The 21,975-nt window shown below is 35.6% G+C and overlaps 1 protein-coding gene across 1 annotated transcript in view; it reads right to left on the reverse strand.

The window, feature by feature from the left end:
- Positions 1 to 15,760, reverse strand: part of dcbld1 (discoidin, CUB and LCCL domain containing 1) — a 34,923-nt gene extending 19,163 nt beyond the window's left edge. The window contains exons 1-6 of the mRNA XM_067418688.1: positions 15,486 to 15,760; positions 11,661 to 11,879; positions 8,812 to 8,955; positions 7,276 to 7,327; positions 6,375 to 6,447; positions 733 to 866 (exon numbers count right to left, since the gene is read on the reverse strand). Coding sequence (XP_067274789.1) covers positions 733 to 866; positions 6,375 to 6,447; positions 7,276 to 7,327; positions 8,812 to 8,955; positions 11,661 to 11,879; positions 15,486 to 15,561 — 698 coding nt within the window. The 5' untranslated portion in view covers positions 15,562 to 15,760. The remainder of the gene's footprint in view (positions 1 to 732; positions 867 to 6,374; positions 6,448 to 7,275; positions 7,328 to 8,811; positions 8,956 to 11,660; positions 11,880 to 15,485) is intronic.
- Positions 15,761 to 21,975: the final 6,215 nt, after the last annotated feature.

Here is a 21,975-nt window from a genome sequence, read left to right on the forward strand (position 1 = left end):
TATTAATAAAAGTGCCTAACCAGTCAGAAAAAGATAAGAAAACAAAAATAAGTATCTGGATAGCGAGGATTTGTTTCCGTTCAGACTCTAGAGAGCGGCCTGATGTCCTCTTAATAAATCACTCCTCAATGGACACTTCAAACACTCCTCGGAGACTATAACGAGAGGCAATCTCGATTTCTTCCTCAACCTGCCCCCCAATTCCCAGGTGACAAATCTGTGAAAGACCAGCAGTCCAGACAGAGTGTCCCTGACATTAGGTAGTACCTAAACCGTACATCACGCTAAAGAAGGCAGGAATCACACCTTAATAATAGCCACTGTAGGGCTAGAGAACATACCAAGGTCATATTCAGCCACAGCCGTTAGTTGAGGCACCAATAAGACATGTTGTAACATGTCAGGGGAATTTGTAAGAAAGACTATTTACATTTTTCAAACTGTCATCTAACTGTTTTCCATGGCAAATTTAAAACAAGCAAACATGTTGACAGAAATGCACATAGAGATGGATGTCTATAAAGCAACAGTTGCGTATTTGCCCTATAGACTCCCATAGTAAATGCATAAATGTCACAATTTTTATCAATTTTTTCCCATTCTTTTCATGTGGGAAAGCCCACATGCTGATGTCTACCCACCTAAGATTATAAAGGCATTCATGATAAAATCCGAGGCTTCAAGCTTCTGTTATAATAAAGAAAGAACACAGAAACCACTGCAGTAACTCACTCTTTTGACTGGATGCCATTGGCTCTGACCGCAGGGTAGTGACTGAGCCCTCGGCGCTCCTCCACTGTGATTGGTCCTCCAAACTGGTCCATGATGACCCCAGCATGCACCGCCGCTTTACACAAAACTGATGTCTGAAATGGAAAGAACAGACAGCACTCAGACACAATAATGAAGGGATAGACAGAGATTGTCCTGCAAGACTTAACATGCATATTGCCATTTTGGGAATGGCTGATGTTAAAATCTAAAGTTAATATTTTGTCTAAATATTTTTTTTAATATTTATTGTTATTGTATATCTTCTACCTGTCATTGTGCATCCATAAAACCCAGACAGACGCATACACACGCACGCACATTTAATTGACAAGGTTAATATTACATTGATGTTTTGAGCAGTCTTAGCTACCATAAAACACCATTGGAAGCACAGGCATTTCAATTCAATTTGTTCTGGCATTTCATAATTATTAAGACAGACTGCCATTGAACATTAAGCATGCATGTTTTTAGTAACAACATAGATTAATTTAAAATTTCTGACTGAGAAGGGCTTTATAATTTCATTCTGAGGCTCAATTACAGTAATTGTAGGAGCCAGTGGAAATGCTTAGCATTCCTCAACTACTGCCGCTAATGCTAGTACTTTGTCACAGTAAATGCCTTTGCATGAATAACCTTTCTGAGGTCCCTTTCATTTAACAGACTAGGTCAGGTAACAGCCATAATGGGATAAAAGACCTTTCAACACTGTGGTTTTCTGATTTAAATTGTGTTATGACAACTTGAATGTTGATGAGTAACATTAAGCTTTGACCCTGAAAGCAGACCCATGTCTAATCAATTCAGACATTTCAGAATAAGTATATCTGGAATAGGTCTTTTTCACTTGCTTATCTGCAATATATGACAAAAACATCCCATGCTCAAATTAAGAACATAATGAAGTATGGTTTTAGTTGAGAATGTGTCAATATGCTCAGATTTTTTTTCCAGAGTTGACCACTGATTGTCATTTTTAACAGAAACACAATACATTAAGCACAGTTTTACCAATATTTAAATATGTTTTTTCTTTGAATCCAATGCTGTAATCTATTATTTCATCTGGAGCTGAAGATCAAATGAATTACAAAAAAAAAAGCTTGAGTAAAATGCCATACTATGGGAGGGAGGAAGACTGAGAGACGAGTGTACAGTCTTGGTGGTCGAGTGTTCTTACATTGAGCCCATTAGCCACTTGCAAATCATTGCCCTGATGAGGTAACCGAAGACGTATTGTGTTATCAGCAGAAAATGCTGCTCTGCATTCAGACTGAGATGCTTCATTAACCTGAACATGTCTCCTCCAGTCAGGGCCATAAATACAGCCCTATCTAACTGCTGCAGTCTCTATCTTTGATTTATGATACAGAAAAGTTGTGCTGTCCCATGCAAAACTCACTACCGCAATGCTACAGTGCTCTGGGTGGTTTTTAATATGTTGGTATGTGATTGGTTAGAAACCACAGAAACACCCTAGCTCGTCTCTACGGGTGCATAATAATTAACAAAAAAAACAAAATGATTCATAACCTCCCATTTACGTAAAATGTTCAAATGAATGTTTTAGAGGAAAAATACTGATAATTCTCAAGAAGCACTTCGTTTTGATTAGACTGCATTTCCGTTCGGGTAGTTGCATATGGTTTAGCTGCAGAAGTCCAAATTTCCAAACATCCAAAGCTCAAACTGGATCCGGAAATTCTTTATAGTCATACGTATATGATCCAAACCTCACAGCTCTCAAAATGATCAGCTTCTGTCGTCAGAGATAGTGAAAAGGTGGCTTAAATACATGCAATAGTAGCAATGCTTGCCTTAGCAACTAAGCAAGCACGTGTTTTATTGGTGCATTTGTTTATTTGTTTATTAACTGACTCTACGGTGCTGTCATTCATATGCAGCTTCTTTATGCAAATACAAAGTCCTCATTCTTAACCGTCCTTTAAAAGACCTTTGTATACTGACTGATTCAGTGAGAGAACATGAGCTTGAGTTAAATCTCTTCTCTGCAGGACGGGCCACAGCATGAAGCCACGAAGCCTTCCAGTTTTTACAAAAGAATCAATGAAACTTCCTGCTGACAGCAAACTCACAGTACCAGTCAAAATGTGTAATGCTTTTGAAAGAAGTTTCTTATGCTTAGCGAGGCTGCATTTATTTAATCAAAAATACAGTAAAACAGTAATGTGGGGAATATTATCACACTTTAAATTAACTATGAACTACAATTTCTTCACTAACAGGAAGAGATGTCGGTTTCATTCATTTGCATGTAAAGAAAGGTGGTGCTATCTGTGCAAACAGATTTGATTTAAATGATTCATTCTGTCTTTCAAAGTATTAATGAACCCAGAACTTCAATTTAGGTGGCAAATAATAAATAAATGTGTGTGTTGAAGTGACTGTTAAATGGTTTTGGTGGACAGATCCACACCCTCAAACTGTGGTGGCATTATCTTCCTGTAATCCCAGAGTCCACTGCTCCACCCGATCAACACAAAAGCCAATGTGAAGTAATCAATCGCTCAGGCTCTTTCTAAAGCCCTCCACACTCGCATATCAAAGCAGATGGCAACAGGGTGGAAATGCGCGCCCTTGTCTTCCATTGTCGGTTAAGACCCTGTTGTGTGAGTTTTGAGCCTGCAGCCATGTGTCTGTTGTCTTTCTTGAAATTCTGTGATCCGTGATAGGGGTTAAGACAATTTAAAGCAGAGAGCGTTCCTCCTACCATCACTTTAGTCTCTGGACATGTATCATTAGTAAAATACAATATAGAGAGATAGTCACGCTCTGATACACTGGACTTTTCCCACAACCAGAATGTGCATTTTGTGGTTTATTTTATTTCTCTCTCTGTATATAGATATATACACACAATGTATAGACTGATAGATGTAAAACACAGAATGAAAATGTAGAAACTACTCACTATATTTCTCTCTACATGCGCTACTGTTCATATATTTATCACACTCTCTTCAAGGCTGTATTTATTTGATCATAAATACAGTAAAAACAGTAATATTGTGAAATATTACATTTTAAAATAATATTTTATTATATGTAATTTATTCCCGCATTGTTACTCCAGTCTTCAGGGTCACATGAGCCTTCAGAAATCATTCAAATGTGCTGATTTGGCGCTCAAGAAACATTTCTTAACATTATCATTGTTAAAACATTTTATGGAACTTTTTTTTTGAGAATTCTTTGTTGAATAGAAAGTTCAAAAGAACAGCATTTACTTGATATATATTTTAAAGAAAGTCTTTACTCAGGGTTTCCACACCGTGGTTAACTTCCAGGTACAATAACTTCAAATTCAAGGACTGAAAGGGTAATTCAGTGATTTAGCATTTAGCTTTGTATTTAAACTGGGTCATTAATGTAGTAGAAATGTGAAATTATTTTTGAATTTGGTGCCTTCTAGACTGAGAAAAGGCAGAAAATAGAAAATCTATTTTTGTCTCATGGGGATGAAAGACAACAACTCCCAGAATGCATGATCATTCGAATATACTCCTTCTACTGATACAAAGCCATATGCTAAATCGCTGAAGTAACGCTTTAACGTGGGGGGACATTTCAAGTGAGAGCAAGGTTACATGGTGCTACCTTGTAAGATACATTGTTACATTTTTTATGTGTCAAACACAACTATTCAAAAATAGCATATTTTTGGGGCCATATAACAGAGATATGATGTTCTATTTGTTTTTTTTCGTTTGTTTGCATACAATTGAAGAATATTTGGCACGTCCAATACTGTATTCTAAAATTATTTGATAACAAATTTTGCATGGATTTTCTTGCACAAAATAAATTCAAGCAGTTTCAAGGACCCTGTATCTATGCATTGTTTATTTTCAAAAACTTTCCAGTGCCTTGATTTTTTTCACAAATTCACAAACTTAAAGGAAGTGTATGTACGATTGTGGCCAAAACTGGTACTGCAATCACTTTCAAATGACTGTAGAGCGGTGTATCCCCTCTCCCCCTCCCCCTGGCTTGAGGTTCCCAGATTGGCTTCAGGATCAGCAGAAACGTTTGTAGCTGCAGCTGTGGTAACTAGAGCATATCTGGCAACCCGGATGCCGAAACACTACTGACTTCGTGATTGGTAGATAGGTGGAGGGCGGAGCTTCAGGCCAAAACACAACATGACAACATCAACATCAGTTGAGGGCTGCAACAACAACTTTTAAATGACAATATCCTGGCTGGACTAATGTTGTCAGTGATACAAGTATTTGAAATAAACAAGATTTCTTAATGTCTAGTGACATATCAGGGTAATTTTATGATTAATTGAAATACATTTCTTACATACAGTTCCTTTAAGGATTTCAAGAACCCGTAGGAACCCTGTTTACTGTCACTATTGATCAATTTAATATGTCCTTGCTAAATAAAAATATGGATTTATTTATTTTTTAAACTTGTATGAATGGTACTATATAGTAAAAGTATGAAGTATTTAATTACTACTAACTATTACAATATATGTAAAAAATATTTTTCAGAACATAACTACTTTGTTAATTTTTTCTCTCCATATTTTACATGATTATTGGGCTCCAGAACTCTGAGAACACCTGTAAACAAAATTAACAAAATTAAGTATTTTTTAAATGTGTGACATTGAAAGTTCAAATTTTCCTACATGAAACAAAAAATACTCTTTGGAATATTCTCAAACCACCCAGTCCTATTTGTAACGAAAAATCCTGCATCAAATGCAAAAAAGAAAGCATTTGGTCTCAGTCTTTCGTAGTTGATGGTATTTTTGCTTCTGCAACACAATTTCCCTTCTCACAGTGATGATCAGCAAGGTTTGCCCTACTCTACTTTTGATTATTAAGAGGTTAAGCCATGCATAAGCAACAAAAATCTGATTTAAATGTAAAGGACTTTTTACCCTCACAAAACCAACGCAACCAGAACTGAGTCACACAAAGCTCGGCCAGCTCAGCTTTCACAAACAGGAAGAGATTTTACCACAATCCAAATCCTCGAGAAAGACCCTTAACATCTTGAGTTACAGCTCAAAGCCCAAGCACATGATTCATTCTACATCAAACTATCCATTGCTGCTCGGCCAATCCCTCAAGTAACCCAAAGCTCTGACCCCGATTCGCTGGAGAGGTATGCACAATTACATAAACGCCTTTCATTCAGAGTTCACTGCCCACTAAGTGACCAGGGAGAACAATGGAGCCAGCACAAATGATCTGTCAGCGCGTATCCTCGGGGTGTCCACACATTCATACACACAAGCCCTGTCACAACAAATGCCTGACAGACAATGGGACGAGCCATTAGTGCATTCCACCCCCGACTGCCGACCCGCTTAACATTCCCCGTGAAGGCCCTAGAGGCCTGAGCACCTGTGGGAAAATCTGCTTAGAGCAGCCGCTTTTCCTGGCTGAGTTGTTGCATCTGAAACCTGTTTGGGAAGCACCCCGCCGAGCATCTGCTTGGATGCAAGTCGTCCTTGTAAATAACCCCACAGCTTGGCTAAGGTTCTTTCGCAGATGCGAAATGAGCCGCTGCATGCAAGCCACACCTGAGGAAAACAATGAGATGCTACTCACATGTCTGTAGCCCAGATAAATGTCTCCAGACACGTCTCCCGTCACTGCTGCACATCCGGCCGGACAGTACTTCCTACACAGGGTGAGAACAAAGACAAATATCTGCTTACAGCATGTCAGTGAATTATAGCCGACGGCTGTAGATAAAGCAATGGATGATGTGTTGATAATAGCTGAGTGAGGAACTAAAATTATAAGTATCAATGCAGTGAGATACAGTCTGGAAAAATGTGACTACTGCACAAGTATTTTGTAATGTCTTGTGGCTTGGACAAATTTCAATTGAATAGTTTCAGATATGTCTGGGCAATATATACAGAATATTCACTAAATATTCACAATGCTATTCTGTATAGAATCTTGTTTACCCTAATAAAGTCGAGTTATAAAGTCATACTTTATATAAGGTCGCAATTTTTCTCTCACAATTGTGAGATATAAAGTCAGAATTACGAGATATATTTTCACAATGGTGACTTCACATCATCCAATTCTGACTTTTTTCATGTAAAAATATTTTTTCATGATGTAAACTCACAATTGTGACATAAAAAGCCGCAATTATCTTTAAAAAAAAATTATTCTGTAAAGAAACAAGATTCCATAATTCTGACTATTTAAATGCATTTTTTTTTTATTTGCCAAAAGGTTATTTTACTTCTTTCACATTCCTTCTTTGCCTCACGAGTCATTTGATTAATTTCTGTGAACCAGATGCATTTGTACATTAATAATAATTTTATATACTGTATATAATTTATATATAATACATAAGTAAAATTAAGCCTGGTTATAATATTATACAAGTATTTGTCTGTAATGGTTGAAAAAAAAAAAAGCAGCTATAATCCGGCAGCTTGTGTAAGTTTAAAGACCAAAACCAACACACATGCGCTCTCACCTGTACTTTGATGCTGGGAAATGACTGCCTCTGTCCAAGCATGTCAGCAGCTCTGAGGAGGAAAGCAGAGGAGGTCACACAATAAGGGTAAAAATGGAGCAGATGATAAGTGTCTCCACAAAGGAAACAGGCCCTCCGACTCAACACAAACAAGAACAACAGGACATAAGCATCACAACAGGATGACAGACCTACTTCCTGCACCTCCATGTCTGGGATGGAAATATATGCATACTTAGACGTAAACCCACTCGTGCTCACATGACAAAGTCACAGACAATGACCCCAGAGCTCATTCAAGCTCTAAAAGGAACAAAGTATATATACCAAGGCTGAATTTAGTGTGTGTGTGTGTGTGTTTATTGGTTTTGTAGAGTATATGAAACAGTGTCAATCACATTTTTATGAATTCTAACAATGTTAAACTGTGAGAACATGCACAAATGTAAGCTCAGGACAGTGTTGCATCATCAGGAAAGTTTAAACCTTGCCAATTTCCTTTAAGCTTTTGAGATATAAAAGGTCATGGTAATATAAGAATATCCTGTAAGTTTCAGAGCTGAAAACTTCCTTTTTAGTCAAAGAAAAGCTTTTATAGACACCAGGCCAAGAAAACGATTGTGTGCGCATATTGACATCATCGTGTTGTGAAACACGCCTCTACAGAATAATAAGCATGTCTATTTCAGTCCAATCCTAGCCGTGGTCAAACCATCAAAACCCAGTGTTCAGGAGAGAGCCTCAAAACCAGTGTAGAAAATAGCCTATTACTTATTAGTTATGATGTTTTTTAATGTAAAAATCACATGAAGGCCATTAGTTGACCTCAGACAACAGTATAAAAAAAGTTAAAATCCATTTCATGACACCTTTAATTGAGGTATCTTTTATATCTTCTTTGTGTTTAAAAAGACACATTCAAACAAAATTACGTCATAATGCCCATCTTGGCAAGTATCCTTAACTAAACGTAAACAGTTGAGAAATAAAATGCATGTGTAACAGTATATTGGATCCAAGGCCTGTGCATTAGCTCTATCTTACAACCATCTATCTTTACTGAATAACTTTTATAACTTTAAGGTTTATTCTGTTTCATGCCTGATAAATTTTCTTAAGTCACCAGTAATTGACAGGTGTGTAAATTATGACAGACCTTTCATTTTTGGATCAATTATCCTTTAAATATTGCTTTGTTCAGACTTGTTGTTTAAAGGGATAGTGAAATAATAAAAAAAGCCATCTTTTACTCACCCTGCTGTTGTTCCAATGCCTTATGTCCTTCTACAGGGTGAATAAAAGACGGCTTTATTTTAATAAACAGGGTAAACTATCCCTTTAAAGAAACATCCCTAAAGGATCTGTAAGCATCCAGAGAAAGGAAGGGGTCAAGCCACGGCGTGGGGACATCGCACTGCGGTTAACATGGGGGTCAGCCAAGAGACATGAAAAATAGTGGATTCCTGAGAGCTGAAGCCACACATTTACAAAGATGTGTTACAGAGATACACACTTTTCCTTTTAAAGTAAAGATACCTTTGTGGTTTTCTGTGGAGTATGACAGCAGGAATCCTCTTCCGGAGATGTGCTGGCTGCTGCGAAAGTGGACAGTCAGTTCGCTAGAGTCTGTGTGAATCTGCGTAGGCTTGGGCATCGGACCACCGCAGTAATCCCAAAACACTAGGCGAAACGGGGGGAAATGTATTAATTATGAAAGATGAGGAATTAGAATCATACTGAGGTATTAGCAGAAAGATACAAGTTAGACCAAAAAAATATTGGTCAAATATTGTCCTATCCTAACAAACCATACATCAACAGAAAGTTTACTAAAAAAAAAAAAACCTAATGACTGGTTTTGTGGTCCAGGGTCACATATGTTCATTTTTAAAAGTTCTCATTTCTCAAATTTGTCTGATACATTAAAGCTTTTAGATAAATAACTAATTCAGCTGAGACATTTCAGATGTGCACTGTTTGTCATGATGGTTTTGAATTGCTTGAAATATCATTTAAATCACTTCAAAAACAAAGTGCAGCACAAGTCTGTCATACAGGGAACATAAAATTATAATAACATTTCAAATGTGTGCTTGGAACAGATCTTTTGATGGTAAGTCTTTTGTTTTTGTAATCAGACTCCCTGAAATTATATAAAAAAAATTATATATAGATAGATTCATCGGCCAATATATCGCTTATCGGCTTTCAAATATAAAGAATCATCAATTACTGCATTCTTGCAAGTAAATATATAAAAATCAGGCACAGTTCCTAAGATAACCCTGAATGTATTCACAATCAACTGTCTCCGGTCTGCAAAAAAAAGGAGGTGTAGAAGTCATTTACTAAGAATCAAGAAGAGATGGTGTTTTTCTGGAAAGTTTATGACACACTCGCTGACTGAAGGATGACATGTCCAACAACGATGAGTTTCTGATAAGCTCTGATGAAAATCAAAACTCTATAACCTGTAAAACATTGTGACCGAACGCACCAAAGGGTCAACACTAAGAAGTGCGAATGACACAAGTGTCAAACGCCACACCAACACAAAGCTTTAATCATCCCATGTCTCTCAACCACTGTTTAAGAATCGCTCTGAGAGGAATTCCAAGCTTTCCGCCGCAGGACGCTTTGATCAGTGAATGCGGCTGAGGCTCGACTGTGACACCATGACAGCGTTTGTGGTTTAAGGGTTGGCAGGGGAGGAACCAGACATAGTGTGGAAAGATTCATGTCCTCCAGGCTCTTTATCTGATGCTGTTAATTATGTACACAGTTAATTAATTCACTGGTTATGGCTTCAATAAAAATAGCCACTGCTCCGTTTTATTAGAACAACATTTCAATGCAGGTAGGACAATGATTTCTCCAATAATCTATGCATGCACAAAAAGGAAGGCAAGTAATTATTCTGGGCAGGACTGGGCAGGATGCCCAAGAAAGACCTCAGGTTCAGGGCTGAAAGATGATAGCCTAATAAAACAGAACAGGCCATTCACTTCGAGTGAAGCACTACAATATCCTTTTCCCACCCCATCCATAATTTACAAAACAGTAGGTGGGTAGTTTAATTCACATAGTGGTACAGATGTAACCTGGGGTCATATTAGTATTTTGGAGTTAGCAGTGATGCTCTAGACAGAAGAATTTCTCACTTCTACAAGGGTCTGCCAACGACTAGAAAGAAGGAGAATGCTTAATGTAAAGAACTTTAAACATGTATTCATCTTTAAAAGGAATTCAGAAAGTTGGAATGGATCAAAGAAAATTTAACTGACTAATACAAGAAACGGAATTCATTAAAAAGCTCAAAAGCCATGAATCAAAGGTAACAAATTTGATACATTTTTGCCCAATTTAACCTCTGGGTATAAGCAATAATCACATTTTAGCTGCTGTGATGTCCATTAATACACTTTAATTGGACCAAAATGTACAATGTTTGACCATGAGCCATTTTAAATTAGTTCTTCCTTGCAAGGTAGAAACTATTTAGACATTTACCTAATTCAGGAAAATATTTCATTTAAATTAATAAAATTACTAATCGTCTCATTACCTTATTAACTGAAATCCATTTGTACTCGAAAAACATTTATTTTTGAATAGGAAGTGTGCATAAATACAGAATCTGTGCACAGTTCCTATTAAAAAAAGAAATGCATCTTCATCTGCAATTACACCTATGCCAATAAATTACAAAAACAGCAAGCTCATTCAAAAAGGAAGATAAGTTTCCTTTAGGAAACAGGCAGAATTGCCAACATTTCACCATAATCTCTAAAACATCATGACACACTGGCCTCTGTGGTTTCCTCTTGCTTTACAGTAAATGTATCAATGTGTGACTGGTGCCGACTCATAATAATGCTCTTATTTAAAGTGCATTACTCAGGTTTACTCACAGTAATGTAAACTAGAGGAGTTTAAACTGACTAAAGAGCATATGATCAACTATATCACAATAAGACTATAACTAGACTTTTTAAATGTTTCCTACAGGATTTCTGCCCTACACAGCAATAGTGTCTCAACCAATGGGATCAGATCGGACTAGACTGGTTTATCCAACCATTAGAGGTTTGGGAAACCTGTTTTAAAATAATCATTATGATTTGCGCCCTTTAAGTTCAAATACAGCCGTCAAAATGTCCTTAATTCTGATATAATTGTAATTTTGCTTTTCTCAAGAAATCCATCATACTTTCCATGGTACACTATGACAAAAGATAAAGCCATCAGTCGCCACTGAGAATATCTGGTTTCATATATTGTTCGAACCATACACAGAATCTCGTGGAGAAAATCACTAGATAATGGCTACAAAAACAACATATGCAAGCAGCACATTTAAAGCATCAATGATTAAAATGGCTCACCATTTTCTGCCCCATATGATCCTTTAAGAATCTTTAAATAGTCTGACTCGCAGTCCTTCTTCTCCATGTTCAGGTCTCCAAACTTGAGGATGATCGTGTGGCCGATGGGTACACGGATCCGCCATTCACACCAGGAGTTGTTGGGGTAAGTTCCTGGGTAGTTCTTGGAGGACAGGACACCACTCTCTTGGCCCAGGACATAATGACCACAGCCATCATCTGTATAAAGCAATATAAGAATTTGTTGTAATAATGCAGACCCAAGAAAAACAAGACTAACACTTACATGTTTAGTATTTAAGCCTCTTATGTTCACTATTTTTGCAATTCAGTTTGTTAATGGGAAAGAAATCACATTACATCTAATATTTGATACAAGCCTCAAACCCGTTCTCTCTGGGAGATATCAAAATAGCAATCCAACCTGTTATGCAACAGCAAGTATAACTCCAAGTGCACATAAATGTCTGATTCTGAAAGACTGCATGAACTCAACAAGCCAATGCATGTCAACCTAACATAAACCAAATAACATTATATCACCAAGCAAAAAGTTTAATTAACTCAATGTTTCAACATGTACAAACCCCCAAGACAAGTCAAAACACCAGAAGTCTCTACTTCTTTAAGTTTTGTAATTAGAAGCAAAAGATGATACAGCACTCTTATTAGAGAGGAAATATGATTTTCCTCACATTCTCACTGATCAGTATGGAAGATACTGCCACTGCATGAAAAATTCCAAAGGTAATGGGACTTTTATCTCACGATTATGTATTTGTTTTCTTTACAACTTGGTCTGACTCACACAATTGCGAGTTTATATCTGGTCGTAGTTCTAGGTTTACACAATTCTGACTTTTTTGCTCAGAATTCAGTTTACGTTTCACAATGAAGACTTTTTACCTCAGAATTCTGTTTTCATCTCACAATGAAGACTATTGACCTCAGAATTCTGTTTACATCTCACAATACTGACATTTTACCTCAGAATTCTGTTTACATCTCACAATGAAGACTTTTTACCTCAGAATTCTTTACATCTCACAATTAAGACTTTTTACTTCAGAATCCTCCGTTTACATCTCGCAATTCAGACTTTTTTTCTACTCAGAATTCCCAGTTTACATCTAGCAATTCTGAGTTTAAGTCTGAATTGTGAGATATAAACCAAGAATTGTCAGAGAAAAATTTAGCAATGTGAAAGTTTTTATTCCATTTCAAAGACATGCTTCCATAGCAGTGACAAAGGTGGAGTTAGAAACCGTCAGCTGCCAGACACAAGTCTTGTGGAGGATCCAAGGGTGAAGAGCTCCCACGCTGGGGGGTTAGTGCATGTATATGAGCATTTGTGCATGTATTGTCAAGACTACTGTTCACTGATATGCTATGGCTCCTTTATGTCACTGTCTCCCATGGTAAAGGAACTGACACCTGTGATGGCACCACAAACTGCTCCTTTCCTTCCAGACAGCTGAGTCTCCAGCAGCCACTCAGGAACTTGGCGCTGATGTATGCATATAACAAACTCAGAGACCCCAGAGTTTTGTGACATTGAAGGAATTCTTAAATGACACAAGGAATGAAACAGGACTAATGCTATAAATAGCACCAGTGTGTTTCTAAGGGAACATTTGCCCACACTAACCAAAAAAATGCTTTCTTTGACCTTAGCTGGTACTACGTCAGTGCTAAATACTCGCAGACACACAGTGGCCTTTGTGGTGGCGTCTGAACTCTATCCAGATGTAGGGCTGGGTCATGCAAAAAAAAAAAAAAAAACTGATGGACAAAAAACTCAGGGCAGGTGTAGAGGAATGACATCATGTTAATCATGGCCATGCAAACAAACTAAGCGACAATGACTATACAGTTAAAGAATATTTTAGCTTTTGTTTTGTTTTTATTACATTTGAACTAAGTAGTAGGTCAAAAATAATGTTTTTTTCAAAATGACCAAAATCATAGCTCCCTTTTGCATTCATTCCAACGGGGGAAAAACATGATGGAGCTTCTTAAACCAGCCCTTTCAGCATGCTGAGGAACACCTGGCCATCGTCTGCCCCAGGGTGGAGCACAAATATTCACAACAGAAAGAGTTCTGCAAGTACAGACAATCCAACTGTCTCCTGACATACACCAAATATGGGTTCACAGTCAGACTAGCAGAGGATATCTATTCAATTAAGTCTGATAATCAAAAACAATATGCTTAGCAAGAATACTGCCACAAAGTAATAACTCTTGGATTAACAACTAGGCTATACTACAAAAAAGACTCCATTAAGGGGAGTGATGTGATACCATGCAGTATTGAAGTATTTCACCCTTGAGTTTATTCAAAAATAAAGATTTGGTCATTATTCAGTCATTGCCATTTTGTTCCAAATCCATCTGACTTATTTATTCCATGGAAAACAAAATGAGAATTATACTTCATGCTCTTTTCCATGTAATTAGTCCTTGTGGAGAGTGGGCACTAACGTTTTCAAACTTCAAACAAAATTCTAAAGGTAACACAAAAGTGAGTGAATTGCTTGAAGCAGTTTTGGGAACTAAAATTATTGAAGGTTTAACACAAAAATGTAAATTCTGTCATCATTCTGTCATCAGTAGATTTGGGAATGTATCGTTCTGAGTCTGATCTTACATTTACATTTATGCTCTTTTTTTCCAAGGGAATGCATTTTATGGGGATCGGTCCTATGGCATGGCTATACTGCTCATTCCTGTAGCTTAAAGAGTATAGCCATGTCATAGGACCGATCGCCATAAAATGCATTCCCTTGGAGAAAAAAAAAAGAGCATAAATGTAAATTTAAGATCAGACTCAGAACGACACATTCCCAAATCTACTTCTCTTAGAACCAGGAAAGGAGAACTAGTCCAGGTGTAAAGATTTTCAATGAAAAACAATTTAAATTTCAATCTGAGCCTCACACAAGGCTAACATATGGCTTAAAAGACTTGTAAATTATAGTGTAGCTACAAGTCATATGGATGTTTTTATTTATTAATTTTTATGAGGTTAGTTACCTGATTCTTGAAAACCTCAATCACTACTTTTAGTAATTGAATGCAAAAGTGCAACCAATAAAAGTTCTGGTAGTAGACAATGAAAAATTATATATTTTTTGGTAGAACTATTCTTTTAATAACCAAGTGTTTCTCCACTCCAATGTTATCGTTTCTATCATATGTGCTACTTTGGAGTCCCAGCAGTTAAAAAAAAAAACTCTGTGCAACTAATGAAGTCCAAGACAAAATATATTTTACATTATGTAGATCAGATGCTTCTTTGAACATCCAGAGACACTAAGACAAAATCCTGCTGTGAGTGTGATTCCAGGGAATGTTGTCCTCATGGAAAGAAGCTACATTATAGTCAGCACATTTTCTAATGACACATTTGACATCAAATATTTTATCCATATTTAGGATATCAACTTTAACTTTTAAATGTAGGCAAGTCCAGTTTCTTGGAGAAACTCATGCAACATGAAACTCAAAAACACATCAATTGTAACCAGCATGATTTACACGACATATGTCGTGTTAGATTTGAATTCCAGGCTATTTGATGTGAACTTAGAACTAAACCAATGCGCTCCAGAGTTTACAGGATCTGAAGCTCATGTAACAAAGTTTGAAACATTGCTACTCCCCATGAGGAGAAGCTGTACGTTTGTTTACAATGATATATATAATTAGAACCATAAAATCATGTTGCATGCAAACAACTCAAAATCCTCCACCAGTAATCTCTGACGCCTCGGCAAACCGACTCTTTTGTTTCCGTTTATCTACTGTGTTTTGTCCACTTACCTTGTTTCTCTGCGAGCACGAGCGGGTGAATTGAATATAAGAGTATCAGTCCATGCAGTGCTGTGTGTCCAGACATCTCCACTCGAAACCGCTGTGAATGAGAGTAAAACGCGAGGGCGCATTGGAGAAGCTTCACGATAGCATGTTTACCGGGAGAACTCCTGTGTGTGTGTGTATGTGTGCGTTTCCGCGCGGATAACCAAACGCCTTGAATGAACTCTTCCGTGTTTCTCCCACAGGCGGCACCAAGCGGTTACTAGACCAGTCTGACTGGTCTGTCTTGTGTCAGGCTGTTAGTAGCCTAAGAGGCTAGATACTGAGTGAGACGCGACAAATGTAAGTCAAAAGTAGGTTACAACAAGCGATTCACCTTAAAAAAATGCTAGTCAGTTAATTTGATTAGTAGCTTATTAATAAGAGTTTTATAATATTATTTAATAACCATCAGATCAACAATTATATTATTATAATAATAGCCTTAATAATAATAATACATATTATTAAATATATATATATTTGCTACTTTTTAAACGCCTTTTAAGTAAAGATATTGTTTTGCCCTTGTGCTAGGCCCATCGTTTTAATCGTGAAATATAAAAAATATCTAAAAATAGGCCTAGTAGCCTACATTTACAAAGTATGATCTAAAAAAATGAGATAAATATTACATTCAATATTTATTGTCTGAAAATGTTGTCCGTCTGTCCACCCCCCACCACCCCACACCCCCCAGTTTCTCACTCTATGGCAATACCCCTATTTATTTAATTTTAACCCCCTAATAAAGTTTTTAAAATGTGAGTGCAACGTTAGTCTAGAATATAGGCTATTTATAATAGGCCTCTTAGAAAGCAAAGACAAAGAACGGTAAATATCTTTTTTTTTAATTATCGTGCTTTAATTTGGTAAAATAATGCACGATTTGTCAAATAAGCATGAAAATATGAATTAATTTATTTAATTGAGAAATTATATGGCAGGCTTCATTAAACACACAGTTTCTGCCAATCTCATGTTAATCTTAGAGTATTGCATCCTTCGTATCTCCGAAGAGTCTTTAGTTTTATCATATTTATGAAAGACAGAAGCCGATCTTTCTGAAAACAGCCGAACTCGTGGAGGCGTGCAGTGACGTCACACAGCTATACTTTCCTAAACTTATTTAAATTATGAAAGAATGTATTTGGCACAGAGATAGTCCGTCATACGCCTGACTCGTTTTTTTTTGTTGTTTTTTTTTTTGACTTTTGACTTTTGATTTTTGACAAATAATCTGATGAGACAGTTGTTTTAGGAAAGTATATCTGAGTAAAAATATTTTGTTGCTGTAATGCCAGGCAGTGACCTGTGGATTTCCAGTAACATATGGCCATTCTCAACTCCACAGCATATGACGCCTCATCTGTGCCAGGAGAGCACAGGCCTGTCCTTAACGTCCTGGGCCATAAAGTTGTATTACTTAAGAAAACCCTGCAGACAGTCACCATGCAAAGATCAGATTAATGATAATGCAGTAAAAAAAAAAGAAAGAAGAAGAAGCAGATAATTGTATCTGAGAGGCTTATAGCCCAGCACATTCTACAAGAATAGATTGTAAAAATACATAGGCCTACATATAGCTAAAGCTATTGCGCTCTCTGCTGGAGAGAAATCAGTCCACAAGTCGGTATAGGTGTTAAATTTCCCTTTTTTATGTTATAAAAATATATATTTTTGTTCTGGAAAATAATAATAATATTAATAATAATAATATTTACTCTCTATTACACGTTTTCAATGCAGCAATATTTCAATATTTTCTTTTTAGTGCCAGTTTATATGTCTGTATATAAAGGTCATCCTTTAAATAAAAATATAATCTTGTGAATTTCTATTGTTTGTGTTTGAAAAGTTTTAATAACAGAGTCAGTCATAGCATGTTTTTTAGAGAATGAGTCTTTCTCAATAATAATAATAATAACAATAATTATAATATAATGGTTTAGATGGAAATGAGAATCTTGCAATACTTGCAAAAAAAGAAAAAGAAAGAAAAACAACATGTATAGCTCCTAAAGAAATCAGTTTGAGTTCTAAACTGACCAGAAATGTTGTTATATGATGGATTTTACTGATGTTTACTGATACACTGATCATAATTTGCATATATTATTTCCACCAGTGAAATCTATTATAAAACGCTAGATGGTGCTGTTGGTTATATTTATTTGACAACTAAACAATCTTCTGAAATCATCTAATGGCAGTCAAAGCAATTAAGAGTATATTATTTGTTCGAAAGAAATCATAAACAATGCAATAGTAGTGAGGTTTGGCTTTCTAATAAAAAGGTACATAACTGTGCCAAATATGATTTATTATTGTTATTGTTATTTAGATTAAAAATGAATGCAATTGTATCGGATATAAATACATACAATTACAAAATAATGTCCATAAAAGAGTATGGCTCATATTATTTTTGCCACCTGTATGGCGATAAGCACAAGTGCAGCTCATAACTGAATCATCTGAGACATAATGTTTGAACGAAGACCTGTAATGTAATACAACATTATATCTCATTCACACTTGGGTTACTACACCTGTTTGAACTGCCCATTAACAGAGCAGATACATATACTGTGAATGACTAAAAATGTTTGTTTTAAAATGGTCTTAAAATACATTCAAGTACTTTCTTTGTTGCTTGAAAGAAATTTTGCCATGCTAGATATTCGACAAACAATCAGAAAACGGTGATTCAGACTCATTTGGGATTATTATACATATTTAAAAAAAAAAAAATATATATATATATATATATATATATATATATATATATATATATATATTAGTGTTGTCACGATACCAAAATTATAACTTCGATACGATATCAGACTAAAATATCGATATATCGATACTAAATCGATACCACAGTAAAAAAATAAATAAATAAATAAGATAAGATGCTTAATATGACAACAGAACTTATTATTCATTGTTATTTTTTACTAAAAATTAATGTGGCCAGCATGTTCCTTAGGGTTGGGCATCGTTTTGATTTGAACAATTATTGATCAATTGATCAATTACTATTAAAATTATCTCACAAATTTTTGCTATCTCAATGTATTTTTTACAATGGGGTAATTGTTTTGCAATAGCTTACACACAGCACAAGAAAGCTTGATTTCGAATGGTAAATTGAATTTAAAATACGAGTAAACAGTAATAAAATAAGAACAAATAAACAGATTACAAACAATAGCACAAATAAATGCAATAGATTAGAAGATACAAATTAAACAGACTGCTTTATTTTTTCAGGTAAGTCTAACATTCAGATAAGAAACTGAATTAAAAAAATGCATAGTAATTACATTTAAAACAACATTGGATAATGTTCTTTGTAAAAAAAATTCAATAGCGTACAGATGAAACTGTTAAAGTTACACAAGTTGATCAGTCAAGAGCATAGACCGTAAAAAAATAAGAGAGCAGATTGATCGTTTGTCTTTTTGTAGTTTGAATAGCAAATGACTGCGGTCCCTTTAAGACTAACAGACGCATGGATCCTGAACACTGTTCCTGTTACTCGTTCTTCCTGAACTGTTTGCGACTGTGTTTACGTTAATACTCTTCCAGATGTGCACTGATAATTCTTTGAGTGTATTTGACCAATAATAAGCTGGAAGAGGAAGCAAATGTTTGCACTTGTATCATGTCAGAGGCGGCTTTATTACGGTAGGCTATGTGTGTGTGCGCTTCAGATGTGGAGCACGAAATCTGCGGGGATTAGTAGAATTAATTTATGTGCAATCCCGCGCGAAATTCAGACCGATCACACACTAATACTAACACAAACACACTGTCATGAGGAAAAAGTCCAGCAGAACGCGCGTTCGCCGTGCTCAGAGGTTAACCGGGCTGAGTGAGAATATGCCGGTGTGTGTGTGTCAACTCGCTGACGGTCAGAGAGGAGAGCGCAGCTGATATCGATACTGTAAAAACTGAGAATCGTATCGTTTCAGATATTCCAGTATCGATATATATCGAAATATCGATATTTTTGACAACACTAATATATATATATATATATATATATATATATATATATATATATATATATATATATATATATATATATATATATATATATATATATATTAACATAATAATATATTTTTAGTATAATAAATAAATAAGCTTAAAGGGATAGTTCACCCAAAAATTAAAATTTGATCTTTATCTTCTTACCCCCAGGGCATCCAAGATTTCTCGTACAATGCATGTCAATGGGCTGTAATTCGAATTAGCCCCATTGACATGCATTATACGAGCAACGGTTGGAGTTAAAAAGATTCATTTGTGTTCTACTGAAGAGAAAAAACACACCTACATCTTGGATGCCCTGGGGGTAAGCAGATAAACGTCATCACATTTTCATTTTTGGGTGAAAATGTGATTTTTTTTTGAAAATGTGTAATCTGAGAGGGCAAAAAAAATCTTTATATATAATATCCTAATAATTAATATCCTTAATATCCTAATAATTTTGGCATAAAAGATAAATCGATAATTTTGAATGCATTGTTGGCAATTGTTGAAACAATTGTGAAACCAACCACAAATATGCCCGTGCAAATTTTGACTTGTTTTGTTGTCCAGGTTCACATATAGTGATGGTGATACGGTAAAGTGATCTAGCTTGAAAAAAATGTTGTCTGGCTAATCAAAATAATAATGCCATAATATATTTTCACACATTTAAGAAATTTGGCCTTTTAAAAAGCTTTGTTCTTTATCAATATTGAAAAGTTCAGAATTAATAATCTTGCTCCCTTTAATGATAACAGAGGGTTTCTGTTTTCCTGCTGCTAACACACTCCGCAACCGCAAGTAACCTACAATAACAGCAAACCTGTTCATTTAAATACACTCCTGCAGAGTTCATTGTCTGACTTCTAACATTTCTGCAGAGAAATCGTTCAGGACCCCCCTTGAGGATAGCATCATGAACAAATACTGTAGATGAGATTTATTTAACAATGACAGCTAATCATATCAGAAATGAGGGTCTCTGAGACCACAGGTTAGTGTTTCACATCATTGCTCTCATAATACTTCAAATATGATATTTTAGATTAACTTTGCGTGGGGTTTCTACTTATTGGCACCACATTACTCACATTCTTTACAATTCTTTTACCACAATCAGCTGCCTTGTTTAAACCTGGAATTAAGATGAGTTATGGCTGATCAGAAGAGGGAGGTCGAGGGAAACATTTACATGGGGTGCTTCAAAAGAATTTTAATAGCTTTATCTGAAATAGTTTTGTCACACAACCTACACATCCCAGCATAAACAATGATTTTTTTTGCTATTAATGCACCTGCATTCACAAACCACTGTTTATTTTAACAAAAAAGCAAGCATAGCTGCTAAATGCGGGTTTTTGCATGACAGAAAGCTTGTTTTATTATAATTAAAAAGCAGTTATAGAACGTCATTGTGATCTCACAAAGTTCCATTATAACCAGTGAAGCTGATGCACAATGAATCTCTTATTTACATATTTTTATCACTAAAACTTTATGGACAGTTTTACCCTCTAAAACCAATCAGAAGCATATGAAGCTTGTTTCCGACACAGAAAACAATTTTTGTGTTGTTATTTTAAAAAAAAAAAAGGGATCAAAGCCATGCATTTCAACTTCCAGTCGTCTGTTTTAATTCATCATTAACTAATGATTTATAAAGGTATCATTATGTTATGAATTTACTTGTTGGGGCACATGACTATTAACTAATTCAAAATTAATTCAAAACCCATAACCACGATTACATATTACTTAATCAATTAGTTAATAGTCATGTGCCTCAACAAGTAAAGTCATAACATAATGACACCTCTATAAATCATCAGCTAATGAACTAACCCTTTAAGAAGCACCTCTGGTGTTTTATGCTGCCTTCACATGCTATCGGAATTATACAAGATAAACTTGAAATATGGTGGGGAGAACATTTATTTGCCAGCATGGACAAAACAACAGCTGTCATATAAAATTTGTATTTGTGTTTTTTTTTTACAGCTTATTAGATCTAGAATTCTGAAGTGAAATAAAGTAGCTCTATTAGATAATTTTTTTATATATATAAATTTGAATTATATAGAGATAGAGCAGACAGCCTAATAGTGAAGCTTATTGGTTATCACCTCATAGCTGAGAAATATAATGTAGCTTTCAGTAAAGTAAAGCTGTTTTATTTAGAAATCTCATGGGGCAGAGGCTGAAAAACAGCTCCTGGATGTTTCTTTGTGCACACAATTTCTTTCCTTTATAAAGTTTCCACATAAAAATTTGGAGTTTGGGCTTGGAATTCAATGGGGAATCAGATATACAGGTTTAGATGTAGGTCGGATGTCCAGATATCGGATATGCATTAAAACCACATATGGAAGCGGATGCGAAAAAATTGGATCTTGTGTGAATTTTTGTGTTT

This window comes from Pseudorasbora parva, chromosome 15, assembly GCF_024679245.1.
Source record: "Pseudorasbora parva isolate DD20220531a chromosome 15, ASM2467924v1, whole genome shotgun sequence".
NCBI lineage: Eukaryota > Metazoa > Chordata > Actinopteri > Cypriniformes > Gobionidae > Pseudorasbora > Pseudorasbora parva.